Raw genomic sequence first — 22,896 nt, forward strand, 5'->3', positions numbered from 1 at the left:
TGTGTATGGATGAAATGACATATAAAACACAAGATTCTGTATCATCATAACAGAAAGCAGAAAAAATGCATGCACAAGAAAACTGAGTTCTGCACACAGTGGGGTAATTTACTGTGATCTTAATGCAGGATTTTAATGAGCACCTGACATGTAACAAAGTTTAGTGTTGTCAGTGCTCAGATTTAGTCTGTTGTTATTTGAGCCGATATAATTCCCTTTCTTAAACAGTGAAGGTAATGGGCTAATAATTAGTTAGGCACAGTTATATATATTACAGAATAGATATCCTTTTTTTGTGTAATGTCTCAATGGGCTAGCCAAACAATTACTCAACAATTTCTTTGTTCTGCTAGCTTGGTTTTAGAGCGCTGTTTTTCTGTGGCATTGGTACACACATGGAGACATCCCACCTAAATACCAAGTACTAATTTAGTCATAAATTCCAGACAGTTTCATTTTAATTATTACTAATAATTTAAGGTATAATACTTTATTTAAGTAGGCTCTAAGTCAAGATTTTAAATCATTATGCAGGGCCATCCATATACATATCATCAGGTACTAGTCCAGAAGCTAATGAAAAAGCAGTGGTGTGAAGCATGACAAAGAAGCTAATTCATTCATGACTTTGCAACTCTGGGATAACGCTTCAGTTATCTTTTTGAACAAATAAATTCTTTGGATAAGGACCATAATTAGCCTGATTACAATAGCTCTCATTTGGTATTGTGACTTTTTATCTTAATGTGTTTCCTAATTATGTTGTTTTTGTTTGATTACAGAAGGAATGGCTGTGTTTAAACTGCCAAACTCAGAGGGCTTTGTCAGGACAGCTGGGAGACTCAGGAAAAATGCCTCAACCTTCACCTCCACCTGCCAAGTCAGAGACCCAGGCCACACCAGTAACCACAAAGGCAGAGCCCAAAACCACCTCAACGAAGTCAGAGACCAGGCCTGGACCCACAAAATCACAACCCACCCCCGTGCCTGTTGAGACAGCACCAACAGTTTCAACCATAAAAGCAAATGTAGACTCAACATCTCTCAAAATGGAAACAATGCTTACAGCAGCGTCTACACATATTGAGCTTGAGAAGACACCTTTACCCACCAAAGAAGAGGTTTTAAAGCAACCTTTGACAGAGGTAACACCAACGATTGACGTTCTAGATACAGATGTTACCAAGAAAGAAGAGGTACCAAAAACAGATTTCAGCACGACAAAATTACGCAAAACTGAAGAGTCTAAAACGGATCTTCATAAAGTTGAATTTGAAGCAGGAGTAGCTGAACCTTCTTCAGTTCCAGTTCCTGACGCTTCAGTTGTCTCTGCGTCCCCTGTCACTCCAGAGGTTGCAGTAGCTCAAGTTATTCCAGAGGCTCAGACAAAACAAGACCTGTCTGTTGCAGAGAGGATTATTAAGGTGGTAGACACTGATGATCGCACCATCCTGACAGACTCATCAAAATCTTTGCAGCAAATTATGGTGCAACCAGAGTCAAAAGAACAGCAGCAGGTGGTTATGGAAGGAGATGCAGTCACAGTAACTGACAGCAAAGAATTTGCTGATGACTCTGCTGACAAAATTACCAACATCCTCTCAACCATTGAGTCGCAACCAGTCTCTCCAAAAAGAAAAGTAAGAGTTTATCCTGTTTGTTGAAAAAAAATCTAGATTATCTAAAAGAGATAAAAAATTAAACAACAAGAGCTTTTCTCTCTGTTCTTTAGTCTTGGCTATACTTTACCTGTATAAGATTAGATGTATTTTTATATTCAAAGCACATCAGATTCCAAACTCTTGTTTTGCTAATCTTGAAAACTTTGACTTTTATCTTTCAAATTATAAGAACGTTAAAGTTGTTCACATCAGTGATGGCATTTTCATGAGTATATGGAGTAATATGGAAATTTGTACATTACAGCTCCATTTGGTTACACTGATTAACTCAAAAGGGGACAGAATCTTGTTAAGCTTGTTGGTGTGTCTTCTGCAGTAAGTTAGCTCATGACAGATCTTGGGTTCCACAGCATTAAGAGTCAACTTCATTTATTAAAGAAATGTAATCACAGGCACACTGATATGTCTTCCTTTTCACAATTTTAGGATGAAGATGAAGACAAAGAGCTCAGTAAGAAACGAAAAGACTCTCTTTCCACTGCGGAGGTGCCTACAGATGTCCCTGTAACAGCTACTAAGCCCAAATCCAAACCAGAGGGTCATGATGAAGAGCAACCTCAGATTTTACCCATATTACATGAATTGAATGATGAAATAGTGAGTGGTGCAAGCAAAGATGGTGCAGATTCTTCTATACCAGCAAAGGAGCAGATAAATGCTAAAAGAAGGCGTCTGAGTTTCCAAGCAATGGATGAAAGCAGTGAAAGTGAACTCACACCCTCACCATCACCTAAAGTCCAGAGAAGGAAACTAAAGGTGAGCAATATTTCATCCAGCAGTGAGGACATCAAAACTGAGAGTGCTGACTCCTCTGTGGAAGACGAAGAGTTCATCCGCAAGCAGATAATGGGTATGGGTGATGAAGAAGAAATGTCTGTATCAGAAGATGAGAAAGAAAAGAATTTGGAGAATGTACAAGCTATAAAGGATACTGACCTTGATAATACATTGGTGACAGTCAAACCACTTTCTAGAAAAGGTAGCACAGATAATGAAGACAGCCCAGCCAGGAACAAAGCAGTCCCAAAAACTGACAGCATGACTGCTCAAAGCGTGCCTGAAACATTACCCAGAACTACTTTCAAGAAAGCAATTCCAGTCATGAGACAAAGACAAAGCACAGATGAAGAAATAGAAAGCATCACAGAATCTGTGTCAAAGGGTTCATCTAGTGTTCAAGCATCCAGTTTTACTCCAGAATCTTCACCTACATCAGCCTCCTCCCTGGAAGAGGATAGTGATAGCAGCCCTAGTCGCAGGAAACCCAGTGGGGACAAACAGTATCGCAAAGGTAAGCACAGGCAACCAACTCAGCCTCTTCCTACCATCGAAGACTCCTCTGAGGAAGAGAAGATGGGACCCCATGGACAACTACTGTCCCCACACAAAGATTCTTCCTCCACAGAGGATCTGAAAGAAGTCACAGTTATAAAGGAAACTCATAGAACATCTGGCTCGGAGTATTCTGCCAGTATAGAATCAGAATCAGAAGCCACTCAAGCTGTACAGAGAGGACGTAAACCTTCACCAACAGTCATACCATACACCCTTTCTGATCCATTTATAGAAAAGGACAGTGTGACAAAATCATTAAAGAGTGCAGAAGAAGCATACGAGGAAATTATTCAGAAGACTAAAGCTATTCCAGGAGACAGTCCACCTGATATTGAGCCACTCTATGGGGGGATGGCAATAGAGGACTATCTTTATGAATCCTTAGTTGAGGAACCTGAAATTAAAATGAGTGAATCTCGGGAAGAACCCAAAAATGATACTGGCTCTGATTCTCTCAAAAAACTCAGGTCTCCTGAGGAGGTTTATGAGGAGATGATGCAAAAGAAGAGAGAGTTAATGATGATAGAGCATGAATTTCAGCAGGCACAAAATGCCATGGAATCTTCTGCCTCAAGCGCTTCACAGGTCACTTGCCCTCCCTCATTTGCTGAAACTTGTGTAGTGACTATAGAAGAGACATACCCAACTGAAAAACTTGAAATGCCTCTTACAGAAACTGAAACTTTAAGTGACATGTCAGCAAAGAAAAAGAAGCGACCAGCCCCTCCACGCCCTTCTGAGCCCCCAAAGCGTCCTGACATAACTGTTGTCCCTAGTACTCCTAGTGGGGCTATAAGTTTTGTTAGGCCTATGATTCAACAAGATCCTGCATTAAGGAAAGCATTGTTCCCTATACCAGACCTCAAGATTACTCAGTGTTCATCTGGGGAAGAAGAGGATGACAGTCTTGCAGATGACTATGGCATTGGTATTTCCTCTGACATTACCCCCAGTGATGACTCTGAGACCAAAGAAGAACCATGCATAAGCCCATCTTTGTCTGAAACTGTTGAGATGGATCCTATATGTGTAGTCTGTGAAATTCCGGAGCCAAAACCTATTCCAACTCCAATATCAGCTCCAGAACTAACTACAACACCTTCTCCTGTATCACCAGTGTCACCTCCAACCTCACCAGCTAGTGCAGATTCCAGTTTGGCCTCTAATGCTACATCTTCATCTCCATTCCAGGCTCAAACACCTCTTTCATCAGATTCAACTCCACTGTCTACACCAACACCTTCTGCTTCATTTAAAACACAGTCACCTCCAGAGATCTCCTCACCACTGCCTGCCACAGATGCAGGAGTACAATCTAATGAAAACTCAGTCTCTTCTTCTCCAGTTACAGTTATAGTTACAATACCAGATGTTGTGTCTGATCCATCCAAAGTGCAAACAGCTACAGCCATTCAAGTTCAGACTTCTACAGTAGAAGCCATAACTGCATCACCTGTTGTGGTACAAATGCCAGACTTGGTTTCATCTCCATCTCAGGTTCCTGACAACATTCCAGCTATTTCACAGGTCTCAGCACCAAGTCCAGCACCTTCTGTTGTCTCCATTCATTCTACAACCCTAGTAGCAGCCCGACCTGTTGCAGTCTCGGCTCCAACATCTGCCAGTCTTTCCACTTCTGTCACTCTAGTTTCATGTCCTGAACCAGTCATAGTGCAGATGCCTGACCTGGTTTCAACCACAGCTCCCATACCAACACATCCCCCATTACCAGTCTCAGCACTTGTTACTACCCCAGCTCAAGCTGAAACTAAAGTGATACACTCAGTCCCTGTACAATCAGCCATCCCATCAGTCAGTCCAGTGGTAGTCCCACCTCTGGCTCAAACCGCCCAGATGCCTTCAGCAGCAACAGCTTCAACTACTATAGTCAAAAAGAAGGTCCCGCCTCCTCCTCCCCCTCGATCTACTTCGGTATCATTACCTGAAACTAATAAAGATGTTCCTTTTGTAAAACCTGTTGAGCATGCCACTCGGACTACATCACCTATGGGAACCACAGCTGTTGGACAGCCAATGCAATCTGTTGTTGTGGATATCCAACCAAGAATGGAAGCCATGAAATCAGATGGTGGAGTTGTACCTCAGTTAGTAACACCAAATAGACAGGGGCATGTAGTTATCATTGTCCCCAGTGTAGAGAACAAAGCTTTGATTGAACAAGCCAGAAACCAAGGTATACCTAGCAAAGGGCCAATATCTTTCATTGCTTCTGCTCCATATGGTAGCCAAGTAGCCCCACATTCTGCTTCAGATGTGTGCAGTACAGATATATCTTCACTTCCTACTAAGGTGGCAACAGTGCAGGAAGTTGTAGCTCCACCCATTTCACCTAAAGTTATAGACACAGTAGAAGTACCCATTACAGTTTCTAGTCCAACACCTCCATCCACTTTACCCAAACCAACTGTTCCAAAGCAATCAGTTCCCACTCCAGTGACAACTGCTAAAGCAAATTTCACACCAGTTCTTTCTGCAGCTTCTATTCCTAGTCAGACTACCAAGCCTCCTCCACCCATACCACCTAAACCTGTATCAATTCCAGCTGGACTGGTTTTCAGTCATAAACCAGGAGAGAGTGTCAAGCCACCTCCTGTAGCTCCCAAAGCGGCAACCCTCCCCAGGACAAAAGAACCTCCAAAGGCTCTATCACTTAGTCTGACAAGACCTGTGGAGTCTAAGTTGGGTGCAACATCTCCTAAATCACCTGTATCTCCTAGACATGCGAAATGTTTACAAACCTATGTAGTGATAACGCTTCCATCAGAACCTGGTTCACCAACAGAGTCCATAACTGTCCAAGCACCTGTAAGAAGAGGGTCCATCCCTTCCACAAAAGTGTCAGGAATACGGACAACACCATCAGAGCAGAAAGCACCCATTGAAGTATTCTCAGCACAGGCTACAGTAAGGAGAGCCTCGGTCCCTACTGTAAGGCATCCACCTCCAATATCTGTAGCTTCAGCTGTCCCTGAACAAATGACAACTTCTGAGGTAGTAGTTTCTGAAGTCCAAGCTAAAACAGACACTATGCCATCTGTAATGCTGTCATCGCTTCCTGTAGTTGATATCGTAACATTGCCATTAGCCCAGGAAACTTCTGTCCAAGCACATACTGTGCCTTTTCCAATTAAGAAACCATTTGTGCACCAGGAGCAATCAATGACTCCACCACTGTCACAACCTAAAACACTGTCTGAGGTCATCACAGTGTCCCCAGAGCCAAAAATTCTCATTCATCCAGTCCAAGCCACAATTACAGAGATCATAACAGTTCCATCAGAAAGTTTAAGTGAAGCACTGGTTCCTCAGGCTCCCAAACCAACCATACCTGTCCAGCCAGAGCCTCTGATTGAAGTTTTTTCTACTTCATTGCAGCCTGGAGTATCTTTTGACAAACCTGTAGCCCAAGATAGACCATCTGCAACTGTTTTTGATGCTCAAGCTGCAGCCCAAATTGAAATGCCACATACAGACGAGGATGTACCTACTGATGTCGTTGTTGCAGAAGCAATTTCATTAAGATCACTGATACCAGGTGTTCAGCAAATCCCTGTTGAGCATCCACTTACAGTATCTGAAGCAATGACTCATTCGAAAGATCAAGAATTGGCCACAGGTCTTAACTATAGCTGGACCATTTCTGAACCCTCACCTGTTCTACAAACTATTCAACCTTCAGAAGTTCTGCCTGCAGTGACAGAACATCTGCCTACTCAGCAACCACTTCTTGTAGCTGAAGGGGTTTTCCTCCCTACCAAGTCTGATGTACTCACAGAAGTTATTACAACTGATGCAGCTGTTAGAATACCAGAGATAGCAATGGTACATCCATTACCACATCATCAACCTGTGGTAAGTGAAATTACCCCTGTTGAGTTAATGCCATTAACTATAGACGATAAGAAGATATCTCCTACAGCTGCTGAGGAAACACCATCACCTCTTATCATGGAAGTTGAACACATAGTTACACATCCAAATATACCTCCTCATATATATATTCCAAAGGTCTGTGAAGGAATAACATCCTCAGTTATGACACATTCAGTGCCACCACTGGCATTGCAACCTCAATTTGAGCCTCCTTCACAAATTATAACTAAGGATGCTGATCTCATAGCTTCTTCAATATCATCATCCATGATACAACCTCAGGCTGGGCCTGGAATGCCAGTTATGACAACTGAGGAAACCACCCATAAGAGGAGGACATCCATATCTTCCATAGTACAGCCAACATATGCCACAACTGAAAGATTTACTTGTCCTACAGAGTATGAAATGCCCAGACAAGTGGTTACAGCTGAAGCCTTTGCTGCCACCAGAAGAGAATCCATAACCATGCAGCAACCATACCAATTAGCACAGGTAGTAAACCTGCCAGCTGAAAAAGATGTTTCTAATGATGGTTATGCTGTTCAGCTCCCCTACAGAAGAGAATCTATTCCAGAACGCCAACCACATGCATTGACTTATTCATCAGAATATGATCACCCTGTGGAGCTAATAACCACTGAGGAATACACCGCGAGGACCTCACGGCCCACAGTGCAAGACATTCCACAGAATGTTTCTCCAGTCACCATCACTAAAATTCAGCAAGAGTCTATTGAAAGCCAGGAGATAAGAGGAGCAGAAAAGGTGGTCTCTAGTATGAGCCATATGTATTCAGCTTCAATTTCCACCTCAGGCCAGCCACCTGAAAGCCTTCCTAGCCTAGTTACTCAAGTAGTTACCACTGAGGTCCAGAGGACCACTGTTTCTGTTGTCCATGAAAGACTTCCACAGGTCCCTCCACCTAGTGTAGCAATAACTATACAACCAGACATTGCTAAAGTCCAACCTGTACCCAAACAGAATGGTAAAATATATCCTGGTGATGTTATTGATTTACGTACAATGAAGGTTGGTATAAAGATGACTGCGCAAGGCATGGACCTGACTCCGCCTGAATCAAGTCGACAGTCTTTTTCAAGTGACTCTAGTGGCCGTCAAATTACAGCAGTACAGCCGGAGATAGTAAATCTTAGTCCAGCAATTACCCCAGCAACCACACTGTCTGTTGTCACTGACAGCATCACAATTGTCACATGCACAGCTACTATTGCTTCATATAGCAACACTCCAGCAGAGAAACCGCTTGATTTGCAAGGCCCCGTTACATCATTGCCACTATCCCTCACAACATACAAACCATTTGAGCCCTTAGCACAGATCGTATACAGACCTGTTAGCACCCAACCCATGCTGAGTGCTGTAGCATCCACAGCTCAAGATATACCAATTAATCTTTCCTTTGAAGCTCTTGTGTCCTCTGGAGCAAAACAGCCATTGACGTCAGTCCCCACACTTCTCAGCAATGGAGGGCCTGTCCTTTCTCTAGAGGCCACAGAGGCCATGGATCTGACAAACTACAAACCAATGAGAGCTGTGGTAGCATTGTCTGGTACAAGTCCAGGAGTGGTGACCACTGTTGTAGAGGATGAAGGGACCCCAATGGACCTTACAGCAGGAAGGCATAGTGTTTGCTGTGATGTAATTTACAAGCTACCATTCACGGGATCATGCAGAACACAGCCTCCAGTTACAAGCCAACCTGATAACCGTTTTGGCTACAGAGATGACCACTATCAATATGATAATGCTGGACTGTATAGTATCAAAGGAACTAATGGCATAAAAGCATCAGTGTCTGAAACCAACTTGACAGAGGCAGGACTGTTTTCCATGGTTCCTAAAAGTGACTATGACTACCTCAGTGGCTCTTCAGATGGCGCTATAGACCTCACTGCAGCTAAACTTTCTGCTGGTGAGTATGAGAGTACTTCTGCATGATTTGTCTTTTTTACTTCCGTGTTTTCTTTTTTTGAGAGGGGGGAGTGGGCTTCCATTGGCTTGAATCAAGCTTTTAAAATGCCTCTGCATGACATATAGTATGTTTTTACAGTTCAGTTCTTTCTGAAGATAAACATACTTATTTTTCCTGGAAGTTTATTATTTCATGTTTGCTTGCATACTGTTTCCAAAAAAGTTAGGACACTAGCTTTACTTTGTTGTCTGGGTCAACTTTGTTAGTGAGAGACAGAGGGACGCGCTGAAAGGTTGCTCCAATGGAGAAAAACACAAACACAGTTTACAGTTAATAGCTTACTTACAACTGGGCTACACTGCCCATGAGGCTACATTCTTTAGGGCTATGCCTGTAACACTCTGCCTATTGCCTTCACATTATATAACTTTTTAAAATATTTCGCCGCATCATTATACGGGCTGCAAGTAGGGGTGACATGGGCTGCGAGATTGAGACAGAGGAATTAGAGCCTCTTAATACGTGTTTCGTTTGGGTTTCCACCAGGGTGGAATTACCACAAATAGAGAGGGGACAACATAACGTATGAAACAGGAAAAGATCGCCGTGTAATCCCTTTAATTCAACAAAGTAACTGTATTCTGAATACCACCTTTTTAAACGGTAACTGTAACAGAATACAGTTACTCATATTTTGTATTTTAAATACGTAACGCCGGTACATGTATTCCGTTACTCACCAGCACTGCATATATGCCAATTTTAAATTTAATACCAGCAACATGCTTTATAAAAGCTGGAAGGACATAGTTTGAGGAATATCTCATAACAAATTAGGAAAATTATTATTCAATCAGGGTAAAAAAGATAACTCTACCAACTGTGGTATATAATATCATTAGAAGATTCTGATAATTTGAGAAAAATTGACAATAAATGCCCTTTATCTTTAAGACAGAAATAGACAAAGAACATACAAAGATGTGTTCTGTAATTTCACAAATTAAAAAAATATTTTGATTCATAGATTCAGTTCCATTTTATTATACTTATATAGCGCCAAATCACAATAGTTACCTCCAAGTGCTTTATATTGTAAGGTAAAGACAATAATACAGAGAAAACAGAGAAAACCCAAACAATTATATGAATATCTATAAGCAAGCGCGTCAGTGGGAAGGAAAAACTGTCTTTTAACAGGAAGAAATCTGCAGCAGAACCAGGTTGAGGGAGAGGCAGCCATCTATCCTGATCACTGGGGGGTCAAGCGAGAAAGAGATTAATAATAACTAATGTGTATAGACACATGGTGAGTAAAAAGATGAGTAAAGAAAGACACTCAATGCATCATGGGAAGCCCCTAGCAGCCTAGACATTGCACCGTAACTAAGGGAAGATTCAGCCCTAACTATATGCTTTATCAAAAAGAAAAGTAAGCCTAATCTTAAAAGTAGAGAGTGTTTCTGTCTCCTGAAGATGTTGTGTACTCTAGGCTAAAGCAGCCATTGACCACCTGGCTTGTTTTCAGCAGACACATGACAATCTGAATAGTTATAGGTTCCACTGATGCACATAGCATGGAAAACTTAATTTCTTCGAGGCACCATTAATGCTGAACAATGATTCTGTCAGTGAGAAGCTTGGTTATATCAGCAAGATAATGGAAAATTCTGTACATATTACAAAGAGTCCAAGCCTGCTGCCTGAAGGCAAGACCCGTCACCCTTTAGCACATAATAAAATTAACATAAAATTCCCTGAAGTGATTACCAACTAAAATTCGATTTCAAGCAAAGAAGCATTTTGGAAACATTTTGTTTGAAAAAAAAAATCACCAGTATTTTATATATTTTCTACACTTCTCTAATAAAATCTTTTATATGATTAAATCTTCTGTTTTTTATTTATAGGTTGCATGATCTCCTTAACTTTTTTGGAAATTATTTAATTTGCTTTGCTGTTTAATATGCATGATTTCCTTAAATATTAACCTGTTTTTCTTTTCTTTTCCGTTTTTTCATACAGATGCATGTGTTTGCCTACGTGTGCTCCCTCAGTATTTTGGTTTTGCATCTTGCTAGCCAAAATGACTTCAGATATGCATGTGCAGTTTTTTTTAATCCAAATTGCATGACTCATTTGGGTTTTTTTTTAATAAAAGTTTTTTAGAAGAATAAAATATATATTTTATTACAACAGGTAAAGCACTAGACTACACTAGCAAAACGACTGGAGTCTACCCTTTGATGACTACTGCTCAATACTCCCAGATCCCTGCAGCTGGGTTTGGTGTAAATAGTGCTCTAAGGACATCAGATGGAATAGTTTACTCCTCTGTTGCTGCCCCAGTTCCATCCACATATGCAATTACGACTCAGCCAGGTTCTGTCTTTAGCACAACCTTAACACCCACATCAATAGTCCACAGCCAGCCATTACCACACCCATATGGCTTTATCCCCACTACAGACCCTGGACAGATAATTCCTTTTGACTCTGGGCTATCTAAAGATTTTCTACCTACAGCTTTGGCTGACATCATAACTGGCTATCCAGAGATGTACTCTGATGCCACCCTGGAAGCTATTGCTGCTTCTCTGGATGCCCTAGCTTCTTCTCCAATATTCCCTGGCTTAGATAACACCAAAATGGCCCAGTATCAGATGGAGAGGGAATTTCTAGAGCTAGAGAAGCTTAAGCAACTATGTCTTGCAGAAGAGCTGGAATGGGAAAGGCAAGAAATCCAGCGATATCGAGAACAGGAACAGCTTATGGTCCAAAGGGAGCTTGAGGAACTTCAGGCTCTGAAACAGCAGCTTCTCCTTCAGCAAGAAGAGGAGCATCATGCCCACATGGTGGCTCAACAGGAGACCTATGCACAGCAGAAAGAGCAGTTGCAGCAAATTCAGCAGCTCCAACTGCAACTCCAGCGGCAGCTAGACGAGCACTATGGTAGTACTGGTCCCACTGGAAATCTTCTAGATGCTAAATATGCAGGTGTAGGAGACAGTGGCCAGTACTGGCCAGTCAGAGATGAGTCTACGACTCCATCTGCTGGGACACACATAGAGGAAAGTCAAGATTTAGTAAAGCTTCAAGCTGATCAGGACATAGGGAAAAAAATAATTGATAGTGGGGTGCAGACAGATGATGAAGACTCAGCAGAGAAACAACACGTTGGAAGGAGAAAGAAAAATAAAAGAAACATTGATAGCTCAGCTCAGACTGACGATGAAGACCAAGATGAATGGGATGCTCCAACAAAAGCTCGGCGACGCTCTCGAAAGCATAGCAGTGATGGAAAACATGGCTCCAAGGTCTCTAGCATTGCTATCCAGACAGTGGCAGAGATATCTGTCCAGACTGATCACTCTGGAACTATCAAGCGACCTAATGTCCAGATGGACACAAAAGTAGAAATCATTAAACATATATCAGCTCCAGAGAACTCTCAGAGAGGTGGAAGTCTGAGCTGTCAGACAGACTCAGACAGAAGACATGCTCCCACTGAGGTGGGCTACAGCACACACCTCTCAGCAGACATCCCCGCTAAGTCCAAAACCTTCTATACTACAGTTTCCCCACTGTCCCCAGAAAAGTCACTTGGAGGACAGAGAATGTTGACTGCAGACCCAACCAGATTTTCTTCTGGTCCTCGGATATTGAAGGCTGGTCAAAAATCTCTATCTGACCCTAAGTCCCTTAGTCCTTCCACAGAAGACAGGATGGGTGGATACTATGCAGACAGCTATTCTGTAAGTCATATCACATATGAATGGAAAAATATGAGCCGTCATATAGTAGTCTGAATTGACAAACTGATTGTTTGATTGTTTTTATTCTAGAGCCGAGGCTCTCCCTCTAGTACAGGTAAGAAGGTAAAGAGAACACTGCCAGATCCCCCTCCTGAAGATGACTCCCTCTCAGGACGGTCAGGCTACAGCACCAACTCTGCTCGACGCCGTCTAGCTCGTAGTACAACTATGGCCCGGGCAAAGATCCTGCAGGACATTGACAAGGAGCTCGATCTAGTGGAGAGAGAATCTTCTAAACTTCGAAAGAAACAGGCTGAGTTAGATGAAGAAGAAAAAGAGATTGATGCCAAGCTACGGTGAGACACATTTAATTTTTTTAAAATCATCGCAGTTTAGGATATAAAGTTACCTATACTTGTATTACTGTATTAAATTAATAAATAACTAATACCTCAGAAAATGATTCAAGCTAACTCCACTGCATCAGTCATTGCATCTCATGCCATCAATCTTCCTAATTCGTCTGCATGATTCCCTTCTTACCTTGATAGCTTATGGGCAAAAAGGCTGCCTTGACATCTCTCAATGAGACTTCTCAACACTCACACATAGTAACAGGTATTAATGTGTGAGAAAACAGAATATTGTTTGCCACCTCCCCTGGTTTTTATTAGAACTTTTGAGTACTAAAATTGTAAAAAAAAATATATATATATATTTATTTCATTTATTTATTCAAGGTACTTGGAGATGGGTATCAACCGTCGTAAGGAGGCCTTGCTGAAAGAAAGAGAGAAGAGAGAAAGAGCCTATCTTCAGGGTGTGGCAGAGGAGCGAGACTACATGTCTGACAGTGAGGTCAGCAACATCAGAGAGACCAGAGGTGATGGTCTTGAGAGACCACGGACAGCTCCCCAGTCAGAATTTGAGCAATTCATCCCCCCACAGACAGAAGCTGATTCCCAGTACAACACACTAACTAGTCCCTACTCTCACTATGGCCAGTATGTTCCCCAGACCCAAACCACTAGCCACTACACCCAACAGAACATGTATCAGCAACAATCACTTTACCACCAACAGGTGTCTCCTTACCCAACCATGTCCCTCTCCCATGCCCAGACTCAGCCAGGCAGCTACCAACATGCTCTGCTCTTGCAGCAGGGGAAGCAGCGACAAACAAACCTGTCTGATTTAGAGCCCAAAATCACCACTAACTATGAGGTGATACGCAACCAGCCACTGCTCATTGTGCCAACTTCCACAGAAAGTGGATATGGAGTGGCTCACCTAGGGGGCAAGTATGGAAGCTTGGACTTGAGGTTAGGACTTGAGGAGAGGAGCATGGCCTCTAGTCCCATGTCTAGCATTTCTGCTGATTCTTTCTATGCTGATATTGACCACCATAATGCCAGGAATTATGTGCTGATAGAAGACATAGGGGAGCTCACCAAGGCGTCAACAGGGCTGAGCAATACTGGCTTGGGTTCTGGATTCAACTTGCCTGATAAGGAGATGTCCAAGGCAGACAGACTCAGGCGCACAGCAGAGGTAAATCCCATACTGTTAACTTAGTTTCTAGTTTTTGCTACCTTTTTCTCCTCAGACAAATGCTAATAGCTCAGAATGTTAGTGTTTCTTAGTGTTGGCTCTTTCATTTAAAAAAGCGATTCAACAATTTGAAGTGCTGATTCTCCAGTTTTATTTTATTAGGCTTGCATGAATGTAGAAAACAGTGTGACTGATATAGCCCTTTTAATTGTTCAAAACACTTCAGTGTTTTGAACAATTACACAATAACACTTAACATGTGGCGTATAATTTTATCAATTTTTTCCGTTTAGGTGGCAGAATTTTTAGGCTCATCTCGGCTTCAGAGTTATGGCAAAGGAGAAGATGATACTATGGAAGAACCTTATGAGCTGAAGCTACTGAAGCAGCAGATCAAGCAAGAATTCCGACGAGGAACTGAGGGACTCGAACACTTGACTGGTCTGGGCTTACCACAATATCTCCCCAGTGACAGCAATTTTCGCCATTTCCCTAAAGGAGAGAAATATAGCATTGGCAGGCTCACCCTTGAAAAACAGGCTGCAAAACAACTCCCAGCGGCTATGCTTTACCAGAAACAGATGAAGAACAAAAAGGCCCTTATAGACCCTAAGGCCATCACAAAATTTTCCCCAATTCAGGAGAGTAGGGACCTTGAGCCTGAATATGGTAGCTACATGGGATCTGGAGCGTCCTCTGTGTCCAGTCTGGCTGCTAGAGCTAGGCTACTTCAGGATGAGATTACATTTGGGCTAAGAAAAAACTTGTCTGAGCAACAAAAATATTTAGGCTCCTCCTTAGGGGCCAACCTGTCTGGTTCTCTTAATCTTGGTCAGTCTCTTGGACTTGGCTCTACTATCAGGGCAACTGCCCATGATGATGGCACCTACCCAAGTGGTACCCGTTCTCGCCCCTCCTCCCGACCCTCTTCAGTCTATGGTTTGGATCTATCTATTAAACGGGATCTGTCCAGTTCTTCATTAAGACTTAAATCAGAGGGAGAGGTTCTAGATGCAGCGTTTGCCCCTGGGGTAGCCAGAGCAAAACCCACTAGTTTACCTATAAGCCAAAGCCGTGGACGCATCCCCATTGTTGCTCAGAACTCAGAGGAGGAAAGTCCTCTGAGTCCAGTGGGGCAACCAATGGGTATGGCTAGAGCTTCAGCTGGTCCTCTCCCTCCCATTTCTGCTGACTCCAGGGACCAATTTGGGTCAAGCCATTCCCTCCCAGAGGTACAGCAACATATGAGAGAGGAATCTCGGACTCGTGGCTATGATCGAGACATCGCATTCATCATGGATGACTTGCAAGGTGCCATGTCTGACAGTGAAGGTAAATGGAGCCTAAGACTGCTTCAACAATTTGACCATATCGACGTGCTTATCATGCATGCTAATACTGAGTGGTCATATTGACTTTCTGGATTAACTGTTTCTTTCTCAGTTATCAGTGCTCCAGATAATTATTGTTGTCTGTTACAATATCTCCCTCTGTCACGATAAATGTAAAGTCACAATTTTGCATGATTTTTCCTTTCTTTTAATTATCGTGGTCAGCGATACATAACACTCTTTGTTTATGTATGCCACGTCTATCCATGCTTTTCTGTGTCATTTCATCAGCTTGATGTTTGTTTGTTTTTTTCAGTTTAATTTATTCAATGTCCTTCCTTATTCTTAGACCCAAACAGTTCTAAAAATGTTAAATTAGATCCTCTCTAGAATCTATGTTATCTGTTTATGAACTACAAAGAGATATGCTAAGCAAACATACTGCTCACAATGCAGCTGCCTTATTTTTTGTATAAATTTCATTAAAAATCTGAGCAATATTGAACAGCCTACACTGGAGCCCTTTTTCAGTGGCACAGAAAACTTATAGAAAAAGAAATACATACATTTTTAAGGTTCTTCCTTTAGTTTTGCTCGAAAACAACAGCAGTAAGTTTAAAAGAGTACTGCTGAATCATGGTGATATACATGTTCTGCAGATTCTACAGGTATTTTTGTTTCATTCTAACTAAATTGCTAAGCCAGTGCCAGGCCAATTTAGACATTTCCAAATGGATGGTTTATATAGATCAAAAAAGATGTAATGCAGTAGCTTTCTATAAAGCCGATGTTGTTGTGTATACTTAAAGAAAATTGTGTCAACTGTGTTAAGCGTTGATTCTGTAATCTTTCAGTTTCTAATCTGGTCTTATTTTCATCCTTGCATGTACATCTGTTTTCCATTTTCATCTTAATAAAATTAATGTTTTCTGCTTGTTGGTTGTTGCTGTGGATGTCTCCTTGTGGTGTGAGATGTCTGTGTTCCCCGGTGATTCACAGCAGATATTGACATGCACTGTTTCCATTTCCATAAGAATGGGACTGGTAGTGTTCCATTAGTTTAGGTAAATCCAGTGCCTTTATAATTATTTATCTTTTATTTGGTAAGTATCTTGTATATGAAGTAGCATTAAAAAGCACAGGGTCTGATGTAATTGTCAGATAGTGCCAACGAACAAGAATATCTTCCGCAACTTTAGCTTTGTTTCAAGGCCAATTTTGAGGAATCAATGTAAATACATTCTTGTTGAGACAGAAGCATTTGTCTTGACCTTACATAAAAGTGTTCATCTGCCTCAATTGCAGCACAAAGTGAGTCCATGTTGGCTTTGAACAGAGATGATGCCAGAATCTTTCATGAAAGTATCAGACACGGTAGAGTATCTTACAGCATAGTTAAAGTTACTGCCTCTCATGATAATGTGGCTCAATCTTGATATGGCTTTCCCTCCTAAAGAAACATCTTATATGTTTTGTTTGGGGGGTTTTTTCATAGTGCTTCTGCTTAAATTTGTGATCTGTCTGTCAGGCTAGTAAATGCAGTAAAGCATGCATCTCCTACTATTGCTTTTAGTGCATGTGCTGAATTTTAGCCTACTTGCAGTACAAATCTTAGTCTTAGCACTCTACTTCCTGTAGCTTGATAGAAGAATGAACATATGTTGAACAAATTTCTTAAAAACATATATAACTTTGTACCACAGCTGGAGGCCCAAACTGGAATATAGAAGGTGAGACGGCATCGCAATTCTCATGTAGTTACTTAGAGACTGTATGCCTCCATGCCGCATATCATGAATGGTTCACTTCTCTGGCTGAGTTTGTAAACATACCAGATTCATTCTGGAATGACCCACCTCACAATCGTATACAATACATATCATTTAGTGACTCTTGTAGTTGACATGTCAGTTCCATGCTGGTATGAACCCCATCTTAATGACACTCGATATCTTTTATGTGTTATACACTGCAGAGACTTAATTTATGTGTCATTCAGGAATGTTTGCACTGTGGTTTTGTAAACATATCAGACCCATTTCCAGTATTCATGTCCATGCACTAAAATAAATGTGTGTTGTGCATAAGTGTTACCAAAAACATGCAGATTCACAGCACAAAGTATTTTAAGATCTTCTATAGAATTCTGAAAACCAATGCTGCCATCATATACCGATTTGTTCAAGATCTAATGCTTTCAAGATATTTACAAGATATGTAGCAGTCTATTTTCTGTTTGTGGGCTTGGCTCGCCAATACATAGAAAATTCTATCTTTGTTTGGATTCTTTTACATTTAACACCAAAACAGTATTTCAAAGTTGAGATATTACTATAGCTTTCAATATTTTGATTATTTTTGCTCTTAAAGGTATGATTTAGAATTGTGATGGTAAAATAGAGCACGAGACTGTCAGTATCTTCCAGTCGTTACTTATAAATGAAGATGGTTTGGGGGAGACTTCCAGTACACAGTGCTGTAAAATAATACATAGAAAATAAAACGTTCCAAACATTTAAAGCATATCAATTTTTATCAAACTTGAAATTATTCATACACCATTTAGTATTTTTAGTAGCCATCTGATCTCACACTTGTGGATAGGATGGAGCAGAGTTTCTGTTTCTTTGCTTTCACCTATCCAGTCAGGACAGATCAGAGATCTTCCTGCCTTTTAGAAAATCTGGGTGGATGTGTGACAATTATTCTTAAATACAAAAAAAGAGATTGCTTGATTCTATGCTGAAAGCTTCTAGTCCCTATTTTCATGCATAGATTTTAATGCGATCCTTTCCTTGTCTAGCCTACCACCTGAGAAGAGAGGACACAGATTGGTTTGATAAGCCAAGAGAAGGGCATCCTCAGAGCGGGAGTGTTTCAGACAGGAGACAGGTGCGATTCAAGCTAATAATATTCAGCTTGGTCCTTTTTTTTCCACTCCATGTTTATTTTTGGTTTTAATATGTAAACCCGGAATGTTTTCTGCTTACAAACATGCTTCTTTTAATCCTGTGAATTTTCAGATGAAACTCGTGCCTTATGCCTTCCCTCACACTCGCATCAAGCTTAAGAGAGACATGAAGGACTCCAGTGTGTCAGGTATAAAACTATTACAAAATGCAGACATACAGTTATCGTACAACCATAAAAAAATCACAAAGATTGTCTATTTCTGTTTTTGTAATTAGGATTTGTATCCCTATTTTTACCGTTTAGGTAATGGACTTGGCATCCGTGTGGTAGGTGGTAAGGAGATTCCAGGGAGTCGTGGAGAGATCGGAGCGTACATTGCCAAGGTCATCCCTGGTGGGGTGGCAGAACAAACGGGGAAAGTTGTGGAGGGTAAGAGCAGAATGAAAAAGATTCTCAAGGCTCAGGAGAGTCATGATCACAGTGCTTTTTAAGTGTTGATGATTTTAGGGCCGTTTACGCCTTCAGTAAAAATTCATGCCTAAATCACTCCAGATGGAGTTGTGACAGGCGGCTGTAGCCTACTGTGTGTTGGTTTGTCATGTGTCTTTCCTCAACACATCACGCGCAAACACACCCTCCACATCAGTGGGCTGTGTTAGTCATTAGACTATATTTAGCGTCCCTGTAAACATACAGATACAGATAGACAGGCAAGCACAGATAAACACACGCACACACACACAGTGAATTACCATGCAACAATCCCTGCTCAATTTGTTCTTGTAGTTTCTGGAATTTCAAATAATTGATGCTCTAATCTTTGTTTAGAAAGAGAAGCGCCTGAGTACTGATTGCAGTTCCACCAGTAGTTTTAATGAGATAATTGGTTCTAGCTTCTTATTCCATTTAATTCTGATATAGCTTACTCCCTTTTTGTCTTGCTGAACAAGAAAAAAATTTTTTTTTAAAAAGGCAAGACAGTAGGTTGGCTGGTTTACTTTCAAGCGTGTGCTGTATGCTATGCATATGTTTATGTTCTGTTGAAAGAAACTGGCAGCAGAACATGCCTTTAGGTGCAGTGTGAAATAAAGTGGGGGAGGATACAGATTATACACAGAGAACAGAGGGAATAATCTAAGAAGAAATACTGGCTCATGCATGAGGATACGCACTTATTAATGTGAGCCTTTATTGTCACAGCAGCTGGTGAGTTGCTTCGTAAGCAGAAGTCTAATCTGAAGACCAGGTTTCAGTTGTGTAAGTGAGGCCTCATATTTCTTTGGCCCTGGGTGGAAAAATTGAGTTTGCTGTGATTTGTTTTGTGTATTACATCATAAATATGCAAATATTAGTGGTTATTTCTTGTGCTGTTGCTGTGTTTTTACTTCTAATATGCTATTTTTTCTACATTATTCTTTGTGAGAAACAAAACATCTAATATAATCATCGGCAAAACTCTTCTTTCTTGCTTTTGTGCTGGGTGTTGTTCCAACAATGGAACAAAGCCAATGCATAAACCCAACTGAGAATAAAGAAGAATGAAGACAGAGTTAATTCAGTTGAAGAGCTGTTTGCTATTACTATTGTTCTGTGAGCATGAAAACTGCACTCTCTGTTCTAACACGTTTCATGTATAGAGATGAGGGGTAGTCACTCATTTTGCATGCTGGCCTTCATCGTATTACAGGAATGCAGGTGTTGGAGTGGAATGGAGTCCCTCTAACGGGAAAGACTTATGAGGAAGTGCAGTCTATTATGGGCCAGACATGTGCAGAGGCGGAGCTTTGTGTGAGACTGTGAGTAACATCTGTCACCATTTATCCCTCTATCCCACTGAAACTCCTACATGTTTAGTCACAAAATGGTGACTCTGCAGCCATGAACACCTTCTCTCGTCTTTCCTTCCCCTTCTGTTCGTCCCACACCCCTTCATCTGCCAAATATCCACTCTGTGACTGATTACTCCTACAACGCACTGGTTGTTATTCCATTATAAATTCCCTGTATGGATCCAAACAGCGACCTAAACATGCTGTCTGACCCTGAGCACCCACAAGCCCTGGAGCACCATGTCCAGCTTAAGGCTGGTATGTACGAGAATTTGTTGCTACGTCTGCATGCGTGCATGCGCCTGCGTACATGTTTGACATAAATAAAATGTGAGTCACTATATACACTCGTCTCTGTAGGTGGACAGCGTTCCCCCGGTGTGGATCCTAAGCAGTTAGCTGCAGAATTGCAGAAGGTGTCCCAGCAGCAAGCACCTTGTATGGCTGGAGTAGGAGCTGGGGGATTGGGGGTCCTGTCTGCACTAGAGCGCTCTGCCCTCCTCCACTCTGGTACTGGATCGGCTGCCTCCAGTGGGGTGCCAAGCCCTGGCCAGCCTGCATCCCCTGCAATAAGCAAGAAGCAGCGACACAAGGTAATGGATTTCATCCATTAAAATTCTTTTTAGTGGCTTACCTCACACACATTCTTATTCAAATTAGTCTTTTGTTGACATTTCTGTGAAATGTGTTTGCTTTAAATAAATGAAGTGAAGACCGCAGGCAAGTTCAGCCAGGCAACTCGAGCTGCACTGCATCAGACAAATGAAACATTCTCCTTAAATCATATACCAAACACAACCTCTCATCTGGGCATTCTATTTAAGAGTCTGGGTTTCTCGTCTCTCCCTCTGCACAGAGCAGCTGGCTGCTTCGACCATCCTAGCATCCGCATGTAGGGTCAAGGGGGATAATTACCTATCAAACCCCAAATTCGCAGTCTGATGCTGCAATAAAGAACTCATTTTGAACACGAGATGTCTGATTAAACTAACTAATGGTGTCACACTACACCGACAGACTTTCCTTTCTAACACACCGATCAGATAGTCAGTGTCCCCCACAACGTGCATACGTTCAATGAAAAATGTTAATATCTATTCTACAAGGGCACCTCTTTCACCAGTACTCTATTAATATATACTTCAACTTAATCCCAGGTTAATGGCTAAAGTCTGTTATTGTGGGCCAGACAAATTTGTTTGCCAAATCATTAAACTATCAATCTAGAACCACTCCACCTCCTGACCTCTCTGTTTTTGTTCTATTTTTTTTAGCAAACAGAGATGATGAAGATGCCTCATCCCATCACAGGAGAAATTCAGGTTAAAACACACACACATGCAAACAAACATTAAGAAAATATCACTATTTACCCCCAACAACATAAAGATGGACCCCTGTAGTTTCTCTCATAGAGCCTCCTCTACACTCTGTTTCAAACAGCTCCAGATCAACTATGACAGAAATCTAGGAAATCTTATTGTCCACGTCCTGCAAGCTAGAAACCTGGCCCAAAGGGATAATGATGGCTACTCTGACCCTTTTGTGAAGGTCTACCTTTTACCTGGGAGAGGGTGAGCTTTTAGCATTTTAGTGCTAACTAATATGTGTTCTGTGTCTGCTTTTCTGCCTTTGTGTCTGTTTTGTTTTCTCTCTCCCTGTTTTTTTTTTCCTGACTTTGTACTGACTTTGCTGTATCCCACTGACTAACGTCTTAAGTTTGTGTGAGAAAATGGTATAGGACATGATGATATGAGGCAGTCATTTCTGCAGTAATTTGATTCGATTTGCTTTAGTCTATAAATAAATAAAGTGAGTTGTGTTAGACTTTACATAAAGCTGTAAGAGGCAGCCTTTTTCCAAATTGCTGCATTATAATGTATCAAATTAGCTGGCAACAGAGAGTCCACATGGTCAACCTCATGTTCTTACTCTTTCTACTTTTGGCTAAAGTGAGTGCTTTGGTTTTGTCCCTAGGTGAGACTCCTTCTTATCGGTGTCGACTCCACTGTCTTCCTAAGAGCTTGTGAATAGCAAGAGAGAGGATCGATGCAGCCATTATCTCCCTTGTAACAATATCTGCTCTTAGATAATGCCTCCATCAGGCCTGTTTATTAGATTATGCGCTCTCTCCCTCAACCTACACGCTGTATAGGTTAAAAATGTAAGCTCGTTGAGAGCACCTTTGTACTGCTGCTTTATTGCAAGAATATATTTGAAATGCATCTGTCTGACATTAGCAAAAGAGTTCACAGCCGCAGTGTCTCAACAAAAGGTCAGAGTAGTGAATTTCTCATTCACCTGTGAGCCAGTAATCACTGTGAGGCTTTTTGGTCTTGAGTCATATCTACTGTGTAGGCACAAAAACAGTGATTTACCCTCAAGAGAATATTGATTGCCTCAGCTCTCTATCCTTTACTGCCTTTTCTTTGAGCTCTTTGAGCTTCTCTGACTGTTATTTTGTATTTTTGCTTTTCTTGTTTGTGATATATGCCCTCCTCTTCCTCTTCTGGACTCCCTCAGCCAAGTCATGGTTGTCCAGAATGCAAGGTAGTGTGGTGCTGATCTTTGTTTTTAGTTGGTGTTATGTTTTTATTTGTGTAATTTACCCATCCAAAGTGGTTTTCCATCCTTTTATTGTGGCCTTTGTTGTTCGTCCAATTATCTGCT

At 41.4% G+C, this 22,896-nt stretch overlaps 1 protein-coding gene across 1 annotated transcript in view; it reads left to right on the top strand.

The window, feature by feature from the left end:
* pclob (piccolo presynaptic cytomatrix protein b) overlaps nt 1–22,896 on the top strand; it is a 61,607-nt gene that overhangs the window by 28,559 nt on the left and 10,152 nt on the right. Inside the window, exons 14-29 of the mRNA XM_026176101.1 lie at nt 783–1,640; nt 2,109–8,847; nt 11,047–12,602; nt 12,693–12,958; nt 13,343–14,153; nt 14,447–15,485; nt 17,188–17,214; nt 18,288–18,376; nt 18,508–18,583; nt 18,701–18,826; nt 20,085–20,193; nt 20,417–20,484; nt 20,587–20,819; nt 21,501–21,548; nt 21,670–21,800; nt 22,750–22,776. Of these exons, the coding sequence (XP_026031886.1) occupies nt 783–1,640; nt 2,109–8,847; nt 11,047–12,602; nt 12,693–12,958; nt 13,343–14,153; nt 14,447–15,485; nt 17,188–17,214; nt 18,288–18,376; nt 18,508–18,583; nt 18,701–18,826; nt 20,085–20,193; nt 20,417–20,484; nt 20,587–20,819; nt 21,501–21,548; nt 21,670–21,800; nt 22,750–22,776 (12,203 nt within the window). The remainder of the gene's footprint in view (nt 1–782; nt 1,641–2,108; nt 8,848–11,046; nt 12,603–12,692; nt 12,959–13,342; nt 14,154–14,446; nt 15,486–17,187; nt 17,215–18,287; nt 18,377–18,507; nt 18,584–18,700; nt 18,827–20,084; nt 20,194–20,416; nt 20,485–20,586; nt 20,820–21,500; nt 21,549–21,669; nt 21,801–22,749; nt 22,777–22,896) is intronic.

The sequence above is a fragment of the Astatotilapia calliptera genome, chromosome 7, assembly GCF_900246225.1.
Source record: "Astatotilapia calliptera chromosome 7, fAstCal1.2, whole genome shotgun sequence".
NCBI lineage: Eukaryota > Metazoa > Chordata > Actinopteri > Cichliformes > Cichlidae > Astatotilapia > Astatotilapia calliptera.